The sequence below is a fragment of the Lissotriton helveticus genome, chromosome 3_1 (assembly GCF_964261635.1).
Source record: "Lissotriton helveticus chromosome 3_1, aLisHel1.1, whole genome shotgun sequence".
Classification (NCBI taxonomy): domain Eukaryota; kingdom Metazoa; phylum Chordata; class Amphibia; order Caudata; family Salamandridae; genus Lissotriton; species Lissotriton helveticus.
The window spans coordinates 548796048-548817509 of NC_136061.1; the positions used below are offsets into that span (position 1 = coordinate 548796048).

The 21462-nt window shown below is 43.3% G+C and overlaps 1 protein-coding gene across 1 annotated transcript in view; it reads left to right on the plus strand.

Annotated features, from left to right (window-relative positions):
• Positions 1-21462, plus strand: part of VPS8 (VPS8 subunit of CORVET complex) — a 2052516-nt gene that overhangs the window by 141709 nt on the left and 1889345 nt on the right. Inside the window, exon 5 of the mRNA XM_078680452.1 lies at positions 17127-17159. Coding sequence (XP_078536578.1) covers positions 17127-17159 — 33 coding nt within the window. The remainder of the gene's footprint in view (positions 1-17126; positions 17160-21462) is intronic.

Genomic DNA, 21462 nt, shown 5'->3' on the forward strand with positions numbered 1-21462 from the left:
CCCCTCTGTTATCCACCCTGCCCGCTGAGTCCCCCTCCGACCTTTCCCCCACATTCAAGATGTCATCCAGAAACTATAAAACACATGCTACATCCCTGAACAAATTATTAATTACCATTCGAAAATGCTACACTTATGATACCAGCCCAAATAGCATCTAAACTTACCGTCCAGTATTATGAAAGTAGCCAAGTGTTTTGAATATGGAAGTAACTTTTTTTTAAACATCAGTTTATTTGCACTTATAGTAAACACCCCAGAACAAATTAAAATATAACAGGTTCATACTGGTCAATAAGAATCAGGACAACAGTCCGCTGTATAAAGCTCCATATATAAGTAACATAAAAACCTACAACACTTATTGCTGTCAGGACTGGTCCTTCAATCTGGACAAAAGGTGTCTTAATAAAAAGATAAAAGGAGAACTGCGACATCTAAGAAATATCCATCACAATAACAGAAAGAAGAAAAGTGAGAGAAAGAAAGCAAACCAAAAAGCAGAGGTTCACCAACTCTAGTCAATGATTTCTCCAATGTGTTATTTCAGGTAAGGTCTATTCACAAATAAGAGTAGCAGGGGTGATAGCGGGGCTGCCCATCATTAGGGACCAAATGTCAACATCAACACAAGGAGAGGGGGGTCAGGACCCAACCTTCTGACAACACTGAAGGGCCATGACTTTGCTGGATAGCGTGTCCTCCAGTTCAATGTGCATCATCTTCCCCAGATGGTTTCCTTGGGGAGGTTGCCGTACTCCCCTTGGTGGGGTCTGCTTTGCTTTCAATGTCCTCCCTGACCCTCCCTCTGATTGTTCCCAGGCCTACAAAACCTCTGTGCACAGCCCGACAACCGGGCATCTCCATACCCCTCTAGCATCCTCCCTGAACAGGGCTTTCTTCTTGGCTCTTACCCACTGGGTCAAATCCACCCTCTAGGTTCCAACCACCGGTCCTAGAACTGATTTTCAGGCGATCGCCATTCGTTGTTAGGCCAACACCAGAGTCCAATCCACATATCTAGTGGCCACTTTTTGTGCATACAATCTTGGGAAAAACCCCAGTGTACTGGCCTCCAGGGAGCAGGGAAGGTAGCATCCCAGCGCGGCTTTCAGGGCATCGATCACTGCGTCCCAAAATGTGCGTATCTGGGGGCAATACCAGGTCATATGGACAAAGTCTGCATCCAAGTGTCTACACATCGGTCAATGACGCAACTCTACCGCATAAACTACCTACAGTCTATGTGGGGTCATATAGGTCATGTGGACATAGTTAAATTGGCTATATTTCAACCTTGTGTTTCTGGACACCTTTGTAGGATAAACTCATATCTTGAGACACTCCAAATCTGTAATGTCTTGCTCCAGAATCTCTGCCAACACCCTCATAGCGCAGACAGGGTTTTTTTAACCATCTCGGAAAGAGAGCGGTAAAGCCATGTCACTAAATGTCTAGCGGTACCTAAGGACACCAATAACTGCAACACTGTGGGGGTTATTGGCTCAACCCATCCTCTGGCCCATAGATCCTGGAATGTCTGAATCAGTGCTTCGTAGACAAGGAATTGTCCTGGGGGTAGATCATATTGGTCACCCAGGTCCTCCAGCGAGACGAATGCTTCCTGCTGGTAACAATCTGTCGGGCATCTATCCCAACCAACAGCTAGCGAGCCGAAAAAATAGACTGGGTCGCTGTGTGGGAGACCAACCAGCGGCAATGCCGGTGGATATAGAGTCGTCCCCATGGTTTGCAACACGCAGCATCTCCAGCACTTTAGTAAAGTTATGTTAATAGTTTTGTAATGTGCGCAAATGGCAATCTGCATCTTGGTGCTATTGTCAGTTATGACCGAAACAATGCGAAGACAAAAGGGGGAACTTGGATAGAAGATCAAAAAGCTACATTTTTTGTTGTTTCTTAAATTTGATGAGATTAGGCTGAGCTCAAAGATGGTCAAGCAATGAGTTCCACCATTTGGAAATGCAATAAGAGAAACTCCTTCCTCCCCAATGTCTAGGAATGATCTCCAGCCAGGCAGTGCTAGATCGTAGGTTACGCATAGGAGAGTAGCATTTAAAAGTATATTGAAGAAAGAGAGGGCCTACCTGATGCAAGGCATTATGAGCCCAGCACAGGGCTTTGAACTTAATTTGTACCCTAATTGGAAGCCAGTGCAAATTCTTGATAGGTTGGGAAGCTGAGCAGCATTTTGGAAGGTTCCTCAGCACTCAGGCTGCTGCTTTTTGAAAAGCCTGCAATTTATTTAGAATGTGATTTTGAGAGCCTACATATAAAGCAGTAGTCTAGTTTTAAAATTACTACAGCTATGACTGTTTTCCTCAACTCAGTCGGGAGGAAGGGAAGAATTTTTTTACGTGAGAAAACAAGAGGATGTTACCTGTTTAGTGTGGTCCATGAAAGCTACTTGGTATCAAGGCTGACCCCCAATTGTATTGCTTTCTGGAATGGCAGCGGAAGAGGCCCAAGACTGGTGGCCACCAAGTGGTGTTCCAGTAGGAGGTATAATTGCCAAACCGCAGCAGCTTGTTTTTTTTCTACATTTTACTTTAAGCAATTCTTCTACATTTAGTCAGTGATACTATCCATTCAGATATTGAATTGTTTGGCCACTTTTTCAGGTTCATAAGAGATGGACACCACTATTTGGGTATCGTTATAAGAATACTGAAAATCTGCATGATTGAATCAATTCGATCTGAGGAGTGATGTATCCATTAAACAGGGTTGGATTTTACTCTTCATTGCGGGGTCCCTCAGGATCCTTGTTAAGGGGGCAGAAGTAAAGTCCTGTAAGGCAACCACTTGCTCTCTATTGGGCAGAAAAGACCTGATCAATTTTAGAGCTGTGCCTTTAATGCAAATCCTTTCAAGACGGTTGACCAAAAGAGAATGCTCAACCTGTAAAATGCGGCAGACCGATCCAACAGGGTCAAGGCCACATTGCCACCTCTATCAATGATGGCTCTGATCTCTTCAGTGACTCTGTACAATGATTGGGTCTAAACCCATGCTGTGCAGGGTCGAGATGGTTAGTGGTGTCGAGGAAAGTTATTACCTCCAGATTCATGGTCTTTTCGAGGATCTTGGTTGGGAGGGGAAGGCGCAAGATTGGCCTTTAGTTCTTCATCTTTAGTGCAACTGACAGCAGCACCCCCTGGATCAGAATCGCCACTGCTGGATAGAGCAGTTTTGCCTGCAATGCACCCAAATGTGTGGACTGACCCACTGACCCCATCTCCACTCGATGGTCTCCATCAAGCCACTATGTGATGCATTGGCATTGCGTGGACAAAAATTACAGCTCAAAATCTGAGCGTTCCTAGCTCCCTACAGCAGGGGTGCGCCGGAGAACGATTCAGAAAAGGGGGTGGTGATGGACAGAGTATCTGAATTAAGCAGAACAGTCAAAAGATCAGGGCTTGATCCATCACCGTTTTTTAGCGCACTGCACCATCCCAGTTCAGAACACCCTGTGGGGACAAACCTCCCATACCAGTTCACGCAACAGGGTGTCTAGTTGCTTTTGAATACAGAAGTAACTTGACCTGGTGATAAACAGACGACTGATTTAGTGTGGCAAACATATCTGCCTCTCCTGCCATTTGCACCAGTTCTCCAATACTGGGCAAAAGGTTAAGAGCTAGGTTTTCTCCTCCTAATCCTTTCATTTGTTCATAACTTCTGGCTGTGCATCTTTAGGGGTAGTTCACCCCTAAGGGGAGCAGTAGTACTCTCAATAACCATAATTCATTTATTGTTTATAACTGGCTAGTAGTGAAGTCTAAAAATTGTGTCTTGCATAGTGAAAGTAGAGGTGGAATAAGAGAAGAAGAATGTTTTGAAAAGAAGGGTAGAAATTACGGGAACGAGGAGAGTGGGCACATATCTGTTGTTGAATGTATTACAGGTGTAAGAATACAGGTTAGGCCATTAGATGTAATTACTTTATAATGTATTAATATTCTGCTATTCTTATTATTATTTGCTATTCTTTGAAACTGGAATGGAGACTAAAATGTTCAAACCAGTCCCACTCTGCATTGGCAGTGAGTAGAGTGAGGGCAAGGCTTGTTGGGTTTAGGCAGTTAGTTTTGCTCTTAAAGTAGCCTCCTACTTTGCAGCCCAACTGGCAAATGCCAAAGTAAAAGAATAGTCCGTGCTGCCCCTGGCCTGCTGTTGCATATACTGGAGATAGAAAAAAACTTGGTGCGCCAGTGAGATTTAACGACTTTGTTATGTAACAATCATATTCCAATGTTTAAAATGTTTAAAGGGTTATCCAGAAACAACCAGCAATGTATATAGTTTGTTAAATTAAAAAAAGGAAGTCTATGGTTTTGCAAAACCTTTGCTTTACCTCCCAGGTTTTTGGTATGATGAGATTGTGGAACCTTATCCATGGTTCTCTCACTGTCCGTTAACAAGGGCAGAAGTAAAAGACACACAAATGATGGACGGAATGCAGGACAAATCAAACATTCACCCCCAGTCAATAAATCTGGGTTAAATCCATTGTTTGTTTGCCCACCATGCCACCCCAGTTTAGACCCAGCCATGTGCAAATCCGTCTTGACCCTGCTACTCATGGGAACAATCCGGCCCAAACTGCCAAGCCATGTCCTTTCTGGAACAGAAACAAGAATCCTGGGACCGGTTTCAGGGTATCACCCCATGTCAGCCAGGCTAGCTTGAATCTAGTGGCACAGTGAGCCCAGGACCTGCGTCTGGGCATACCCAGCGCACTTAGGGTGATGAGAAATCAAATTACACACAAATGATGGACGGATTGAGGAACAAATCAAGCATTAACCGCCCAGTCCAGACTGATTTGTTTATGGCTGGGTCCAAACTGGAATGGCATGGTGAGCAAAAAAACTATGGATTTTGGCCCAGATCTCTGTACTGGGGGTGAATAATTGACAATGTTCAGCATTTCGTCCATCATCTTTTTGTGTTGCTACAGTCGTCCCAAGTGGAAAGGGTATGCCAGATGTTGATCCTGTGCTCACTATGCCATTGGATTCAACACTCTTTCCCATATAGAGAATTTCAGTTTTGGCCGAGTTCATCATTAGACTATTGCTACTCATCCAGTCTTCAATGGCTCCCTTGGAGCCATTGAAATGCCTGCAGTATCTTCCTCATCATTCGCAATAGACACCACAATTTGTGTGTCATCCGCATACGCAACTGGAATAAAACCAAAGGTGCGAATACATTTTGGTAGGGTCGCCACTTAAATATTAATAAGTGTAGGGCTTATTGAAGAGCCCCGAGGGATCCCACACAGCAATCTGAAAGAATTAGAAACAAACTCCCTCAGGGCAATGGTTTGTCCTCTACCCAAGAGGAAGGAATGAAACCACTCTAGAGCATATCTTCCCACACCAATATCTGCCAGATATGCCATCATAGCATCTTGATTTATGAAATCAAAGGCAGCCGATAGATCCAACTGGGATCATCGCTGCCTTCCCACTATTGTCTAAGATACTCCTCAGCTCCTCCGTATCCATAATGAAAGTTGATTTGGTGCTATGATTTGGCCTGAATCCGAATTGTGCTGTATCAGGAATATCATTCTCCTCAAAAAAATTGGGAGAAAGTAAGATTCATATGCCTTTCCAATATTTTTGCTCAAAAAGGTAATCGGATATTGGGCAATAGTTTTTTTACCTCTTTTGGGTCTAAAGTGGGAGAGGTGTGGCGCCGCGGCCAGGGCGACTGACGCTGGAATCTGGGGACCACTGTTCGATCCCCGGCTCCGGCGGCAGGTTAGCCCAGCACCATGTGACTCTGGGCAATAGCTCGCTTAATCTTCCCGACGGCCCCCAGCGCCTAGAGACCCTTACGGGTGATTGTGCGCTTTACAAATGTGGACTTTACTTTACTTTAATGTAGGTTTCTTTAACAACTGAAGGATGAATCATTTTTTCCAATCCACTGGAAAAACTCCAGAGTCGTTAATGGTGTTTAATACTTTAGTAATGGGAGGAGTAACTACCCTTCTTATGACCTCATGAACAATGTTTGGAGAGCAAGGAGCAAGGGGAGCACCGGTTTTATTTTGGCATATGAATTCTGATGTTTTTCTCTCAGTATTATGGAGAATTTTACAAAGAATGTTTTTTCCTGGACTTGCACTGGTAGAACCCAGAATTGAGGTTGGTAAGCTGCTTATGATATTTAGTCTACAGTATATCTTCTCCCCTTTATTTTTAGGAACTCTACTAGTTGGGCACAGAATAGTTGGCAGGGAACCTCAGTACAGTTTGCAGAAGTATTGGAAAGAATCTCTAATTTTTTTAAGAGTTCTCTAGAAGAGTTCTTTGCTAACAGATTTTATAAGACATATCTAGTTTAGTGAGGCTTTTGTACTCTTGAATATATTTGTTGTATCCAACCTTTTCTTCATTGTTATCATTTTTTCTCCATACTCTCTCCTGCCTTCTACATTTTTGTTTTAATTCTTTAAGCTGAGAGGAGAACAAGGGTGCAGATAGTTTCCTACTATGATTTTTGATTTTTTCAACTGGAGCTAACTTTGTAACTGCAGCTCTTAGCCATTCAGCGTAGGTCTGTGCTGATACCGGAGAGTCTTTCATAAAAATTGGACATGACTTATATAAAACATCTACTAAATCTGATTTATTTATTTTGTTCCAAGCTTGACTTTTCTTACCGACCACCGCAGTCTTGATCACATTGTTGGGCGGGACAACATCCAGGCAAAAATGTACGTCTTTATGATCCGACGACAGAATCGGTAGAATGTCACCAACTGTTCGCTCTAGATCAATAGAGAAGATGCCATCCAAACTATACCCGGCAATATGAGTGGCAGAGTTGACTCTCTGGGAGAAGCCAAATCCCCTCAAAATATCTGCAAATTGTTCTGAAACGTTATTATTTTTGGTACCTAATTGAAAGTTAAAATCCTCTGAGATAGTGAACTTATCATACTGCTCACAGGATTCTATAGTAGTAGTAGTAGTAGTAGTTTATTGCGTGATTATTTAAAATCATTACAAAATTGCATAAAACAAGTTTCACAATAAAACCGTGGTATCACATAAAAAGCATCATTGGTACATAATAACATTTTAAATACAAGGTGGTCTGACTAAGGTCAAAAATGTATTTTTGTATTCCACGAACATAATAAAAAAGTCATTATCACAAACCGCAATTGACTCGTAGTTGGGGATTTGTTGCTAGCGCTGATAGATGTAAAACGTCCAATTTAAACCAACCAACCAACCTGTTAAAATGTCTTAAAAGTGCCTAGTGCTTTATAACCTGTAATGTTCGGACGGCCTATAATCAGGTTATTTTGTTTTTTTCAACCAGTGTTCATATTTGCTTGTCGGAATAGTTTCCCAATTTGGGCAAAATATTTTACACCTCGACAAGACAGAATGATTGATGAGCCCTCCATCCATTTAATCACAGCTTGTCTGCATGTGCGAATATTTAGCTCGTTAAAAATCAATTTTAAAGAGGATTTCCTTAGTTCTTTTGCAGCTGGGCACACACACAACAGATGTATTAGTGGGTCGTCCGAATAACCACATAGGCGACAATTCCCAACTTGATAGTTACGTTTCCAAGATGGCATTAAGTCCTTCGAGTCATGGATTCCCAGCCGATAGTAAATAAAGCTCTTTTTTATCTCGGAGCTAAAATGGGCTGCTAGTTAGGCTTGGGGTTTTTGTATGAGTATAGGAACATCCAGGCTAAAATGTACCTCTTTATGGTTCGATCACAGAATCGGTAGAATGTCACCAACTGTTAGATCTAGATTAATAGAGAAGATGCCATCCAAAATATACCCGGCAATATGAGTGGCAGAGTTTACCCTCTGGGAGAAGCTAAATCCACTCAAAATATCTGCAAATTGTTCTGAATCTTTATTATTTTTGGTACCTAATTGAAAGTTAAAATCCTCTGAGATAGTGAACTTATCATACTGCTTACAGGATTCTATAGTAACTCTAAGGCCTTCTAAGATGCCAGCTTTAAGCTCCGGCGGCCTATAAATCTAGAGACCCCTAAAATGGGTGTGTTAGCTTGTTTACAGCTAACCATCATTACTTTGCAGTCTTTTTTTATTTGCGGGCTTGCATAGTACTTCAAAACAATCTCGATAGACCACTGCAAGAGTGCTCCCTCGCCTACCCATGTGGTCTAATCTAGAAATAGCAAAGCCAGTTGGTAGGATACCAACCAGATCTGGACCGGCAGTTTCGTCGGTCCTGGTTTCAGTGAGAAACATTAGATCTGGGGTGTGCATCTCTAGATGGTTGCAGAACTCGATCTCGTGCCTAATGAGCGAGCGTGTGTTCAGCAGTGTACAATTCATTCTTTTTTTTTTTTCTTTTTTTTTTTAAAAACCTTTATTGTACAGAGAAGGCTCACAAATACGGGCCTACAACCCAGCGGGCCGGCCACCACAAATAAGGAACATAGTCAACAATACAGAAACGCATACAAAATATCACAACAAATCATACAGGAAATAAGGGCTAAAAGCCATATAGCAACCAGCAGGGACAGGATACGAGAAGGTTGATTTTCTAATATAGAAACGGGTACGACAGGATAATAACAGGTAGGAAGTCTCGGAGGGCCGTGGGGGGCCGCGAACAGCCGCGGTAGAAGATACAGGATAACTCAATAATGACAAACACCTATCGGTAAAGGCAGAATATGAGTCTCACCAGAAGAACAGTGGCAACCGCCGTTCAACGCCCACCCACCACAATAAGAACGTATCATATCAAACAGAGTCGAAAAAAGCTTATCAAATAAAGCCCTCCGTCACACAACCCAGGGAATAAGGAAATCCCCCCCCCCCACGAGAGGGGGGAGGAAGGGAGGAAAAAGAGGGAGAAGGGGACAAAAGGCGAAAGGAAGAACGCCACCTCAAGCACGCGCCCCATGGCAAACGAGGCCGGAAACCACAAATCGGTATACAGAACCGGTAGTAACCAGAGCAAAATTAAGTAGTGAGCCAAAGTCACAGTAAGACCAAACGGCCAGCGCATCAATAATAACCCACCCAGGGGGACACATGCTGAGACCGCGTCCCGAAAAAGAGGACACACAAGAGCCATAGAACCAAAAAAGTAAGAAAAATGAGGGGAGAAAAAACCCCCAAAGAAATGACAGACCCCCCCCCCACCCCGCAAGCCCACCCTGCACCCCTGCAGAAGGCTATGGCCCACCCCCCAGCAGCGTGCCTGTCGCCCTAATCAGAACCCGAAATATAGAAGAGCTAAAGCAAGATAGAACCATAAAGACAAACAAGGGGGGGGAAAGAAGGAATAAGGGAGGAAAGAACACGGGAGAGGGCCATAAAACAGAATCATAGGCTCCCACCCTCCCGTCCGAAACATCAGTGTCCACAGGAAGACAAAGAATCTAAGGATACAGTCCAGGAATACGACAAAAATCCGACATGGTCATACCGTACTAACCGATCATCCAACCATTACAAGACAACAGTCCACAAAGGCAAGATCGTCTCATCCCTGTCCTTGTCTTTCCAAATCTGTAGCAGTCCGCCTCACGAAGAACCAGACCACAAGGAACAGGAGGCAGAGAACAGGGAGGCCAAACTGCAATCCGCATAAGATGTTTCGTGCACAACTCGAACGATCCGGAACAGTCAGAAACCATTGTACACAATGCAGGCACAGTTCCGAAGATGATCTGAGGAAAGCCGACCCAGCGGAGTCAGCACAGGATCTACGTTCGGCCATTCGAGGAGATGGAGAACAGGAAGAACCACCAAGACCGGCCCGGACAGGACCCGGCCCACCGACCCACAGCACAGGAGAGGACACATCACGATGGAGGGCAGCGGAACTTCGCCGATCCGCAGAAACTGCAGCCACAGGGTCCATAATTTCCAGGATAGAACCAGCCGCACCCAGCAGCGACGTAGCCGCACACGCCAGGGGGGGCTCAAACGGCCCAGCGAAACGAGCCTCCTCCAGGTTAACAGCGGGTGCGGCCACAGGAGTACCCCAGGAGCGCAGGGCGGCGAGGATGTCGGCAAGTGTAGGACTAACTGCAGGCAACAATATTGATCAGTTCTACAAAGCAGTAACAGCAGATTTAGACAAACACAACATGAAGAAAACAGTTGAACACACACACAGAGACAACCTAACAAAGGAAGAGAGGAAAGCACTCAAAGAACTAAGCACAAATAGAGAAATAACAATCAGAGAAGCGGACAAAGGGGGAAACATGGTAGTAATGCAAAGTAGAGATTATGACCATGAAATACTTACCCAGCTAAATAATGCAGAATGCTATGAACAATTAGGAACCAACCCAATGTGGAGACTGACAGAATATATTAACACGCTATTAAAACAATGGCATGGGAAAAGTCTTATTGATGAAAATGAATATACATATTTAAGGATAGATAGACCAAGATATCCTTGCATGTACACAGTACCGAAGGTACACAAACCTCACACGTTCCCTCCGGGCAGACCAATCATATCAGGTAACGGGGGGCCTACTGAGAGACTCTCAGAGTATGTGGACGTATTCCTGAAACCACTAGTACAAAACCTCCCATCGTACATAAGGGACACGAAACACATCCTGGGGACCATGGCCGACCTGCCGTGGGATGAAAACATGACAATGGTCACATTAGACGTTGTCTCTTTATACACGTGCATCAAAAGAGACACGGGACTGACAGCTGTAAAACACATGCTTAACAAAAGACCAGCCAGTGCTTGGTCACATACTGAGATGATTTTAGAAATGATTGAAACAATCTTGGATAACAACATATTTCTCTTTAAGGATCAGTGGTACAGACAAAAGCAAGGAGTGGCGATGGGCTCCAGATTTTCGCCCTCATATGCCAACCTAGTAATGGGGAGGTTTGAGGAAACGAGAGTCTGGGGCTCATCAGCTTCAGAATGGAACCAAGATATATTGTATTGGGGAAGATATATTGATGATTGCTTTATGATTTGGACAGGTACACCAGAGAAATTACTAGGATTCCACACATACCTAAATGACAATGATCAAAATATCAGATTCACTATGGAATACAGCAATGTAAAATTACCATTCTTAGATGTAGAATTCTTCATTGAGAATAAGACGATACAAAGCAGACTATATAGGAAAAGCACAGCTTGCAATTCCCTGCTACACGCGACTAGCTCCCACCCAGAACATCAAAAGAATGCAATCCCTTATGGGGAATTAGTCAGAACACGCCGCAATTGCAGCTTGGACTCGGAATTTGAAACACAAAAACAAGGTACAATCAAAAGATTCAGAAACAGAGGCTACAAACAGAAGGTATTACAGAAAGCCGAAAGTAGAGTGAACAAACTAGCCAGAATAGACACACTAACAGAAAAGCCCAAACATGTAAACAATAAAGAAACCATCAGAATGGTGACATGTTATAATAACTGGGCACCTGTTTTACGTAGGAGTCTAAATAAACACTGGCACCTACTCAGCAAAGACACCATACTGAAGAAACACTTAACGGAAAAGCCAACACTAACATACAGAAAAGGGACAACATTGAGAAATATATTGAGCCCGAGTTACCCGCAAAGAACAACTAAAAGCTGTTGGCTAACAGACCCAGGCTTTTACGGCTGTGGGATGTGCGCAGCATGTAAGTGGGCCTACAAAAAGATGAAAGGCTTTAAAGGACCACATAACGAGGAATACCGAATCCAGACGACTATCAATTGTTGCAGCAAATTTGTGGTCTATGCCCTAGACTGCAAATGCGGCAAACGATATGTAGGGAGCACTAAAAGAATGCTAAGAGACAGAATCAACGAACATATCAGAGCAGTCAAACAAGGTGACATGCGCTACCCAGTGGCAGCTCACATGTCAATCTGCCCTGCACAAACATCAAACCACTCATTCCAGTACTTTGGGATGGAACATGTACCTACCCACCCAAGAGGGGGCAACAGGGAACTAGCCCTACGAAAGAGAGAGGCTATCTGGATTATGACTCTGAAAAGTGTAGAACTGGGCCTCAACATTGACCAGGAGCTACATTACTTTCTAGGCACATAAGCGTAACACAACCATACATAGGATAAACTGTAGTAAAGATAGGAAGAACCTAGGAAACAATATGCATAGAGTGACGAATATCTGCAATGCAACATTGTATATTATGTAATGTAACTCTGTGCTATAATCTACTTTATGTAAAAAGAAAACAAATGTATGTTATGCCTGTACCACGTAACGAGAATAAGGCCACTTAATGGCACATATAACTGTTCTGAGCCCATTTTGGATGGAGAATTCGATATTAGTAGTGACTGGCCCAATGCAAAACCTATAAGGAACAGTAAAAATAACACAACACCAAAGCACGATTGAAATCACGGGAGGGGGGCTTTAGCCACCACCGATTTGATGCCCTCACGTGTGAAACACAGGATCTAGTAGAAGGGGGCACAATTGAAATTGAAATTATTACCGGTAACACTTAAAGCATGTAAACTATTATTTGTTTGAAGGGAGATAGTTCTCTAGTAAGATTAAAATAAGGACAGCGTTTATAAAAAAAATAGAATTGACTAAAAGATTGCGACATATATATTGAGCGGGAATTATTTAATTAATATATCCCATGTCTAGGAAATAAAACGTGACTATATCTAATATATATTTTAGTACCTAAAAAGCGGGAGACCGTGGGAAAACCACAACATGTACTGACTCCAATAACGCAAAGGGAATTCTAAAATGGCTGCCGTAGTTGCAGCCAAGAATGGCAATGCCGGTAACAGGCTTCAGAGTGAAGCAACCAGGAAGTGACGCCTGCCAGTAATGGGGCAGCGCTTCCGAGTTAAATATGTGGCGCCAGTCTTTCAAAACAGACGCTGCATCTTACGCGAGGCAGGCGGGACGGATTTACTCCCGGTAGAAAACAACGAGAAGGTAAGAGTGGAGAGCGCGAAGGTTTGAACTAACCACCCGAAGGGCGGGTCCCCACGCTAGTGTGTGAGACCCGGGTGAAACGCGGGGGCAGGTCAGAACTACAATAAATTTAAAAGGAAGCCGATACGAATATACAAACTTTGGGTTTAAGTTATGGACATGGGGAAGGATATGTGGGGAGCACCATGGAGAAAATGGAAAATACGAAAGTTATGCAGCGATAAGCAGATCGGGGTACGAGACGGGGAGCACATCCATGATTGGCAAAGCACCTCGCACTCTTAAAATAGCATGGCACTGTCAACAAAATACCTCTTAATGGGGAGCATTACACGGCATATATAACTTATATACGCGGTAGACTTAAAAACAACCTGGGAACACCTTTTGTTAAACAGTGGGCCAACCTAATACATAGAGGGCGAGATGATAATGTTACTAAAAGACAGCGCGAGTTTAAAAATAAGTCAATTGAAGTCAGAATGGCATAAAATCTGATACATGAATTATAACTTACAGATAGAGAACCATTATTTTGGTCTTCATATCACCAAAGCTTAAATAGCACCCACGATATCCACACCAGAACCCCTTGAGGGTTGGAAGTATCACCTCAACTAACGTGAGTAAAAGTTCAAAATCCTTTAATAAATAGCACTTGTGTGGTACTAGAAGTTCCAAATAGGATTTACATCATGCTTCCATATTTCCTCACACAGAACGTGAAACAGCAACGGAGAATAGGTACAAGAATGCATGGTTCCTAGTTAAGCATGAACCCACGTTATACTTCACAAAAACAATCACAATTAGAAGAACCTTGCATGTCACCCCCAGAATAATGATAATGACACCATCACCGGTCTCTCCATACCTTATAATGGGCTCATAATCTCTAGGTTGTTAAGAACAATCACACTGCAAATGAATCTTTATTAATACCAATAAGCTTGTACCAAAAGTGGGAACGGATAATGTCACAATACGAGCATGCTTATTATGAATGCAAATGGAATATTGCACTACCACCGAAATTTAAAAAACCACCTAAATGCTATGTATAAAAACTGATCAAATGTTATGATCTAAAGTAATGTGCTACAACATTACCATTTTCTTTAAACAGCCTTGAAAAAGTCGGGGGTTACATTCCCCAGTACGACGAAACACGTGTTGGCTGTGACGTCTTCTTCAATAAACAGCGACAAACCCTGAACAAAAGGATTAAGACATTTTATTTGCTGATGGATGAACTGTATTGTGGAAACACGTGTATTTAACATTATCATTTAATACTAAAACGTGTGCTAAGGAGTAACAAACATTTTGTGGCATTGCCTAAACAGAAGAGGGAAGTGGTTCTCTTCTCCTTTTAGCACCGTGAGAAAATTGTAATCTATTTACTTGTATACAAGAAAAGTGCACATCTCCCTGTGGCGCCACCAACCTAGTATAATACCACTATTCTAGTAGCAAAAGTGTAGGAACACCTTTACAGTATCCGGCTTCTGTGCCACATCGTGGACCACCGCCGCCCATCTCGGCCCGGCTGAGATATACAGGGTCTTGGGAGCCCGGCGGGGTCGCAGCGGTCCCCGACCCCCGACCGGGCCGCAGCAAGGCAAACGGAATTCAGTCAACCACCAGCAGAGGCACGTCCAGAGCAGGAAGGGGGGCCACCAGAAGAAGGAGGATCGCCGGGCCACCGGCCCCGTTCTCCGAGTCCGGGCGGAGGCACTCAAAATGGCCGGACCGGAGAACAAAGGGGGGGACAAGCCACATTTACGGTCAGTCCCGTCAACAGAAGGCAGCGCCTCCACCCCAGGCCGCGGGACCGCCTGATCAGACCAGAAAGCTCCGACCGGCCTCTCTGCACAACCGCCTCGTCGGCCGAGCCCACTGCGCCATCAAGGGCCGGCCATAGCGCAGCGCCCCGTCCGGGCGCTGCCAAGGAGACTCAGGCCAGTCCGCTCCGGAGGTCCCGAAGCGAGCGAAGGCACAGGTCCGGAACCACGGCACCCAGAGACAACCGGAACAGACGGTAAGTGTCTATAAATCGCCGTAGATCCACAGCGTAGCAGAAATTGTCTTCCCGGGGCAGGATAAAGGCAGGATTTATGTTTCGAACAGGAAAGTAGACGGAGCCGAGCTAAAGCGCGGCCATCTCGGACGCGAGCTTGGCTCCTCCCCGTACAATTCATTCTTAAACTAACCTCCACACAAGGCTGGTGGGTTAGGCAATTCTCAGTCTCTCCATCAGAGAGTGTTAGTTCTACATTAGAAGCCCACTTACAGTGCGTTCAATCGAACGTGTGCTGGTCATGACAGAAGGTAAAAACCTTACAGTTTGAGCGCTAACTCATTTTAAGTTGTAGTAGCAGTTCTCAAAAGTACATTAGGGTGTGATTAGACCAGGGGTCCTGGCGCTAGGTGCGGACTGGTGCAGACGCGCTCCAATGCTCATTTTATGCCGAGGCTCGGAGAAATACTAGAATGCCAACAATAAACTGTGCTAGTCCTGGCACTGAACACGGCACAGGCGGTGTTGTGGTTGCAGTCTGCTGTGGTGGCTGGTAATTTTCACTTGTACATGAGTTTACGTTCTCTTGGCTGAGTTTCTTAATGTCTTTATTGAGTTTGGCAATTTGTTTGTTAAGTCAGATTTTCTTTATTTTCTTTTATCTCCTTGGTCTAAAAAAAAAATTCAAACCATTTGGGCTGTGTTTGCTCGCAGATCCTCTGTCTTACTCAGACCATGCAGAGCTGTTTTGATCAGGGTTCTTTTCATTTGTGTTTGATTTTTTTGCCAGGATGAAAGTTGAAATCATGTAAGTTGAAATCATGTGTCTGTGCTGGTCCTCGAAGGACAAAGGAAGGCCAATGAAAAAGCTTTGAAAAGTAGTAGAGGATAACAAACCAAGGCAGCCGACGTCGAAGTTCTTATTGTTGATTCACTCCTGAATGTGGAGTTTAAGGTTTCTTCTGATTATGAGGGGAAACGTTGATGGATTGAGTTTCAGATTGACTGCAGGCATCCTGGATTGAATGGTGGCTAGGAAGGTTCAGAATTTATGGATGGCATTTGCCAACAACTCTTTGAGGAATAATTACATGTTCTAGATGAATTGATGAATATCAATTTCTTGTTGGTCGAGTAGGAATTCAAATAGTCCCTTCTACAGAGTGAATATAATGAGATTAAGTATAGATGCCAATTGAGCCCCCATGAAGCAGGAATTATTGGAGAGCTGTTAGAATTCTAACTGGGCTTTGTCGAGTTATCATTTATTTTTTTCATTTTGATGTGGCACAACTGTTTATTTTGCATACAGGCTTCTGGCTCATCCTTATGTCATATATTCTTCATACTTCTAGGTTTAAAAATGCTGTTTTTGCATAGCTGTCACCTCTCCGTGACCTTCACAGATACTCCATCCAATGTCAGAGACCTTGCCATTCAATCATATCCATTTTCTTGTAGAAGTTTATATCCCAGACTACTTCACTGGCAGAGCACATTTGGATGCCACAACTGCTTTGAGTTCTGGATTTTTTGTATCAAGGATGCAGCAGATGGAAGAGTGAGTGCATCCATCAATGCACTTACATGAGTAATGACCATTGATTCATTATCACATTATCCAGCTTACCCATCCACATTATGGCACATGCAAAATCACTAGTATTTGGTGAATCACGTTCATTTATAAAAATAGCCATATTTATAAAACTTGACAGTATTTGTTTTGTATTGATGACATGAGCTGTGGTAAACAACTAAAGCTGATACTAGCCTCATGCTAAAAATGTCTGACAATGGAGACTAACCCATTTTGCAAGTAGTATATTGTTATTGATGCTGGGAACGTTTTAGTTTGATTCTAATGTGCTTATAAGTAACATTGGCTTGTTCTTGGATTCAATAATTCAGGAGACCGGTTTGCTGAGCTACAACACTTAACGTTGAAGTATAATATTCTTGTAATTTACATAGTATCACTTCTGAGCCAAACAAGGGGAAATTAGATACAAAAGAGGCGTTTTGGTGAAAAACACAAGCATATTGCATTACGTTTTTATCATATACAGGTAGAATAACGCATCCCCTTTCTTTATTCTTTAAGGAAAAAGTGGATGCTGGTTTACCAACAGCCATAGTAAGTATGCATTTCAATGTATTAGTTGGAACATACATGTAGCGCTCTTGAATTATAATATGTTGATGAAATGCTTTCTGGGTGATTACCATATGGCCATCACACACGACATGAAGTTTTAGATTTCGTTCACATTTTTATTTTATTGCAAAAGGATGGTTATTTTAAAGTTGTGATTTTAGATAGACTCTTATTTGTCATTAAAAAGTTAAGTTCAATGTAAATCACTTCCAGTACATTCACAACTGACCTTGTCTGCTGCACAGTATCACAGACTCCTTATTCACAAGCTCACATGGGACTTGTATCAGCCGGGTCTCTATGTTCGACCTCATAGTCACAGGTTCAGGTCTCGGCGGGTCCACTCAGCCTTTCATCCATCAGAGGTCGATACAAAGAATACTATCGAGTTGGGTAACAATAAACATCTGTTATTCAGTGCCAAGATGACTACGGGTGAACGTGTGCTTTACAAATACACGTTTTGTTATGTTAGTACTTACTGCCCAGTTGCATCCACAAGAGGTGGCTGAGACATCTGGAATCCAGAAGAGGATGCTTCCCTCACATAGATGAATCTTAGGTACAGCTGATCTGTAAATCAAAGTTATCACCCACCAGTAACTGCTTCCTTCCAACGTGACTTGATACAGCCTAAGCAGGACAGGCGGGCAAAGCTTTTTGACTATCTGCTTGCAGGAGTGATGAAATTCATCACTAAATTAAGCAAGGCCCTGCCACGGAGGTTGAGAATCTCTACAAAGATATAACATGACAAAATATAGTGCTTTAGAGCAGAAGGCAACGCTGATGGCCCTGCACTTGTAGCATAAAAGAGAATTCGGGATGTCACACAAATGCAAATTTGGGAACCGAGGCACAAAGTCGCACTTTGATAGGCCATGCTTACTCTCTGAAGCAAAACACATAAGCACAGTTGCAGCTAGTGAAAAAGAGACAATAATATTAAGAATTTGCTCTAACAGTTGGGTGCCTCTACAAAGGGCTCTTATCATTTAGTAGTGAATAAACATGTCTCCCCATTGGTGGAAGATAAACTGGTCACCAAAAACTTCATGTTTGTTTAGCGACTTGAACGAAGGATTTAGCTAGGTTAAAGAGGAAATAAAAATGTCCCAAATTGTGACTGAGTCTTTTTTTTTTTTTTTTAAGAAAACAGCTGACAACTTCTCACTTATTTCATTTTGTGGAGGAACTGCACCTTGTGTTGCAGGAGAAACAACAGGCCCTGGAAAATAAGTCCAGGAGAAATAGCATCAGAATAGGACAGGTCCCAAAAGGAGCTGAAGACAATGCTGTAAAGAAGTATGTGCAACATTTATTTGATCCCATCTTGAAGCAGTTGTAGCAACAGCCCATCCTCATCAACTGTGTGCAGACGATATCCCCCTCTGAACAGCCTAGCCAGGCATACTGCCTTTTTAAAAATCAGGGCATCATCTTTGTTGCTTAAGTGCAGACTTTAAAATCCATTTAATAGTTGCTCTTTTGTGGGCAGGATCTATTTCCAATGAGGTATGAGAGAATGGAAGTATGATTGCAAATGGAGTAGGGGCCCAAAGCCTTTAAGGGATTTATTAAAAAATCACCAGTAGACCAAGTATATTTTCTAATGTTCTGGCAATCCCTCAAGAAACTGGGTTGGCAGCAGAAGGCTTCAGTGGTCAGAAAGCATCTCTCCCTGCCTAACAACAGCACAATAACATCATCCACTGCTGGCACATTGCTGATAACATTTCCCTAGAATAGATGACATATTCACAGACCACTCTGGTTTTAAACTCTTATACACCCTTGGAGACACACAAATTCACATCTCACAAGTACTTGTAAACTGCCCCACCCCACCCCACAAGAAATTATGAGTAACACACCTAATGACTAACAAATGACACATATACTTTTTAACCAATTTTCACTGTGTTTCCATTCTTGCTTGTAATGTGTTTTCTTCCTTTCTTCCTTGTTGTATTATGGTTGTTTTTCTATACCGAATAAAGCTTGTTTTAACTTGACTTGACACACCTACTCGGCGGAATCACCAGATACCAGAAGGAGGGTGTGAACAATATTATTCTGAACTAAGCTTTAACTCCTATTCAGGTTTCTCGTCCAAGCTGGCTATCTTTTGTATATGACACCCAAAACTAAATACGTTAATGTGCTGAGGTCGCCATCATGTTTTGTCAGATATGGAAACATATGTTAAGCACTCTGTTTTCACAAGCATACTTGAAGTTTGTAATAGCTCTAACCCCATTTCCTCACTGACTGTGGAATGAAATCCCTATCTATGTAATTCAGGCTTTTGGTGGTGAGTGCTCTTGGTGGTGCCCAAGGCTGTGGTCTCAGTCCATGTGCCCTACGCTATTACAAAGAACCCAGAGAGTCCCACATCCACATTAAACTCCCTAAATCATTTTTGGAAGGAGTTCTGTGTTTCTGCCCTCCGCTTTCTCTGGCATACCCTGTGATGTTAGTCACTTCTTAATACACAACCTTCGACATCCTATTCATATCGCCCAACTTAGTTTTCATTTCCTGGACCACATTCTTCAGATATCTATTCATCCTTCCTCTTTGATAACTCTGTTACTGAGTTCCTGATGCCACAATGTCCCACCCACTGCCACCTCTCCAACCTTCCCCTCCTGGGACACTTAGCTTTCAGTAAGGCTTTCAGAATCTTTTCAGTCGACTTGACAGGCTACTGAAGTTAGCTGCTCCCTGAGATCGATGAGGTAGCTTTTTCCAGTGCCCCTAGCGTATTTGTGCAGTTTTCCCTGTTACAGCATTTCTGATGTTGTATCTCATACTATTTTAATATCAAGAGTGAGCAGATTATCCCCTAAACCTCAGTGGGTTAGGCTCAGTCGGCCACTACTAGAAAGTCTCCAGCTCAGGTTCTACCCTTTTCATGCACACTCTGAAATCAGCTTATTGTTGGCTTATATGTGTCTTCACTCTCTATTGCCTATGGTTCGCTTTCTTGTCACTCTCCATAAATATATTACTTCAGCTGTTGATTGTACGTTCCACTTTTTTCACCTTCTTCGTCTTGATGCAGGGTCAATTCTCTTGCAGTGCTAGAGTTTTGCTTCCATTTTCTAGACACAGTTTAATCCCACATTAGGGCTTCTAAACCTCATTGGACACCTTATCTGTTGGCTATATAGTGCTTAGTCCACTCCACTACATTACAGCTGATATTTACAGCCCTCATCAGGCTCCCAAGGCTCGGGGTTCCAGGTCTTTTCTGTCCCACTGTCAGTTGGGCTCCTCTCAGTTCACTGCTTGCCCCCATTCTCTTTATCTGTCTATTAGTTGCTACCCTGCTGCCAGCAGGCCACCAAGTCCTTTACTCAGTGGTGGCCTGCATAGGGTGAGCTGTGGGGTGGTGGGGTTGGTTGGAGGAGGGGCAGGGTGGGGGGGTGGGTAGTAAACTCGGACATTCCTTAGGCATTATTACTTTCCTCTATTCCGTCGTATGTCCGAGTTTACTACCCCCACCCTGCCCCTCCCCCGACCTGCCGCCCCCACCAAATGTGATGCAGTGCGCGCAAAAAATTCGTTTTATTTATTTATATATTTACTTACCTGTTACACTCCGTAATCCGTACATTACTACCCCCCACCATGCCTCTCCCCCTCCCTACGTCACAGCCCGGCAGGTACTCCCACTACCGGCCACGGCTGCATCTGCATACTCCTCCTTCTGCCTCCAGAGCCCTGACTGTCATCTTAAGTGGCATTGTTCCTTATCATTAGCTTTAATTGCCATCTTCCAGTCATCTAAAAAGGTCTCTGATGTTAAAGTTATTTTTTTTAATTCCTGAAAGGATAAGAGAAGTTTTGGTTCCTTCAACAGCAGTGCTGTTTCTCGACAATGCATCTGCTTTCCTATGGCGATTTCCTAAATGGTAGTTTTTTTTTTTAAACCAGAGTTTATTGGCATTTAAAATTTGTCACAGTACATACAGACCAACCTGTGTGGCACTTACATATATCTTAGTGGATTACTGGTGCATTATACTCAAACTTCCAATTAGTGTCCCGTTCCCTTCCCCCACCCACCTTCCCTCTTGTGTAGGTTCCACGTTACCCTCTCTTCTTCAATAATTGATGACTAGTACCTCCCTGCAGTGGGATCTTTAGATTGTGCTTTTCACATGTTTTTATGTCGACGTGGGGGGCGGGGGACCTTCCTGGGGAGGCATTGTCTCCTCTCTTTCTGCCCTGCTCTTCCTCTGCCATCTGATTCCGTGGTGGGGAGCCGTCGGGT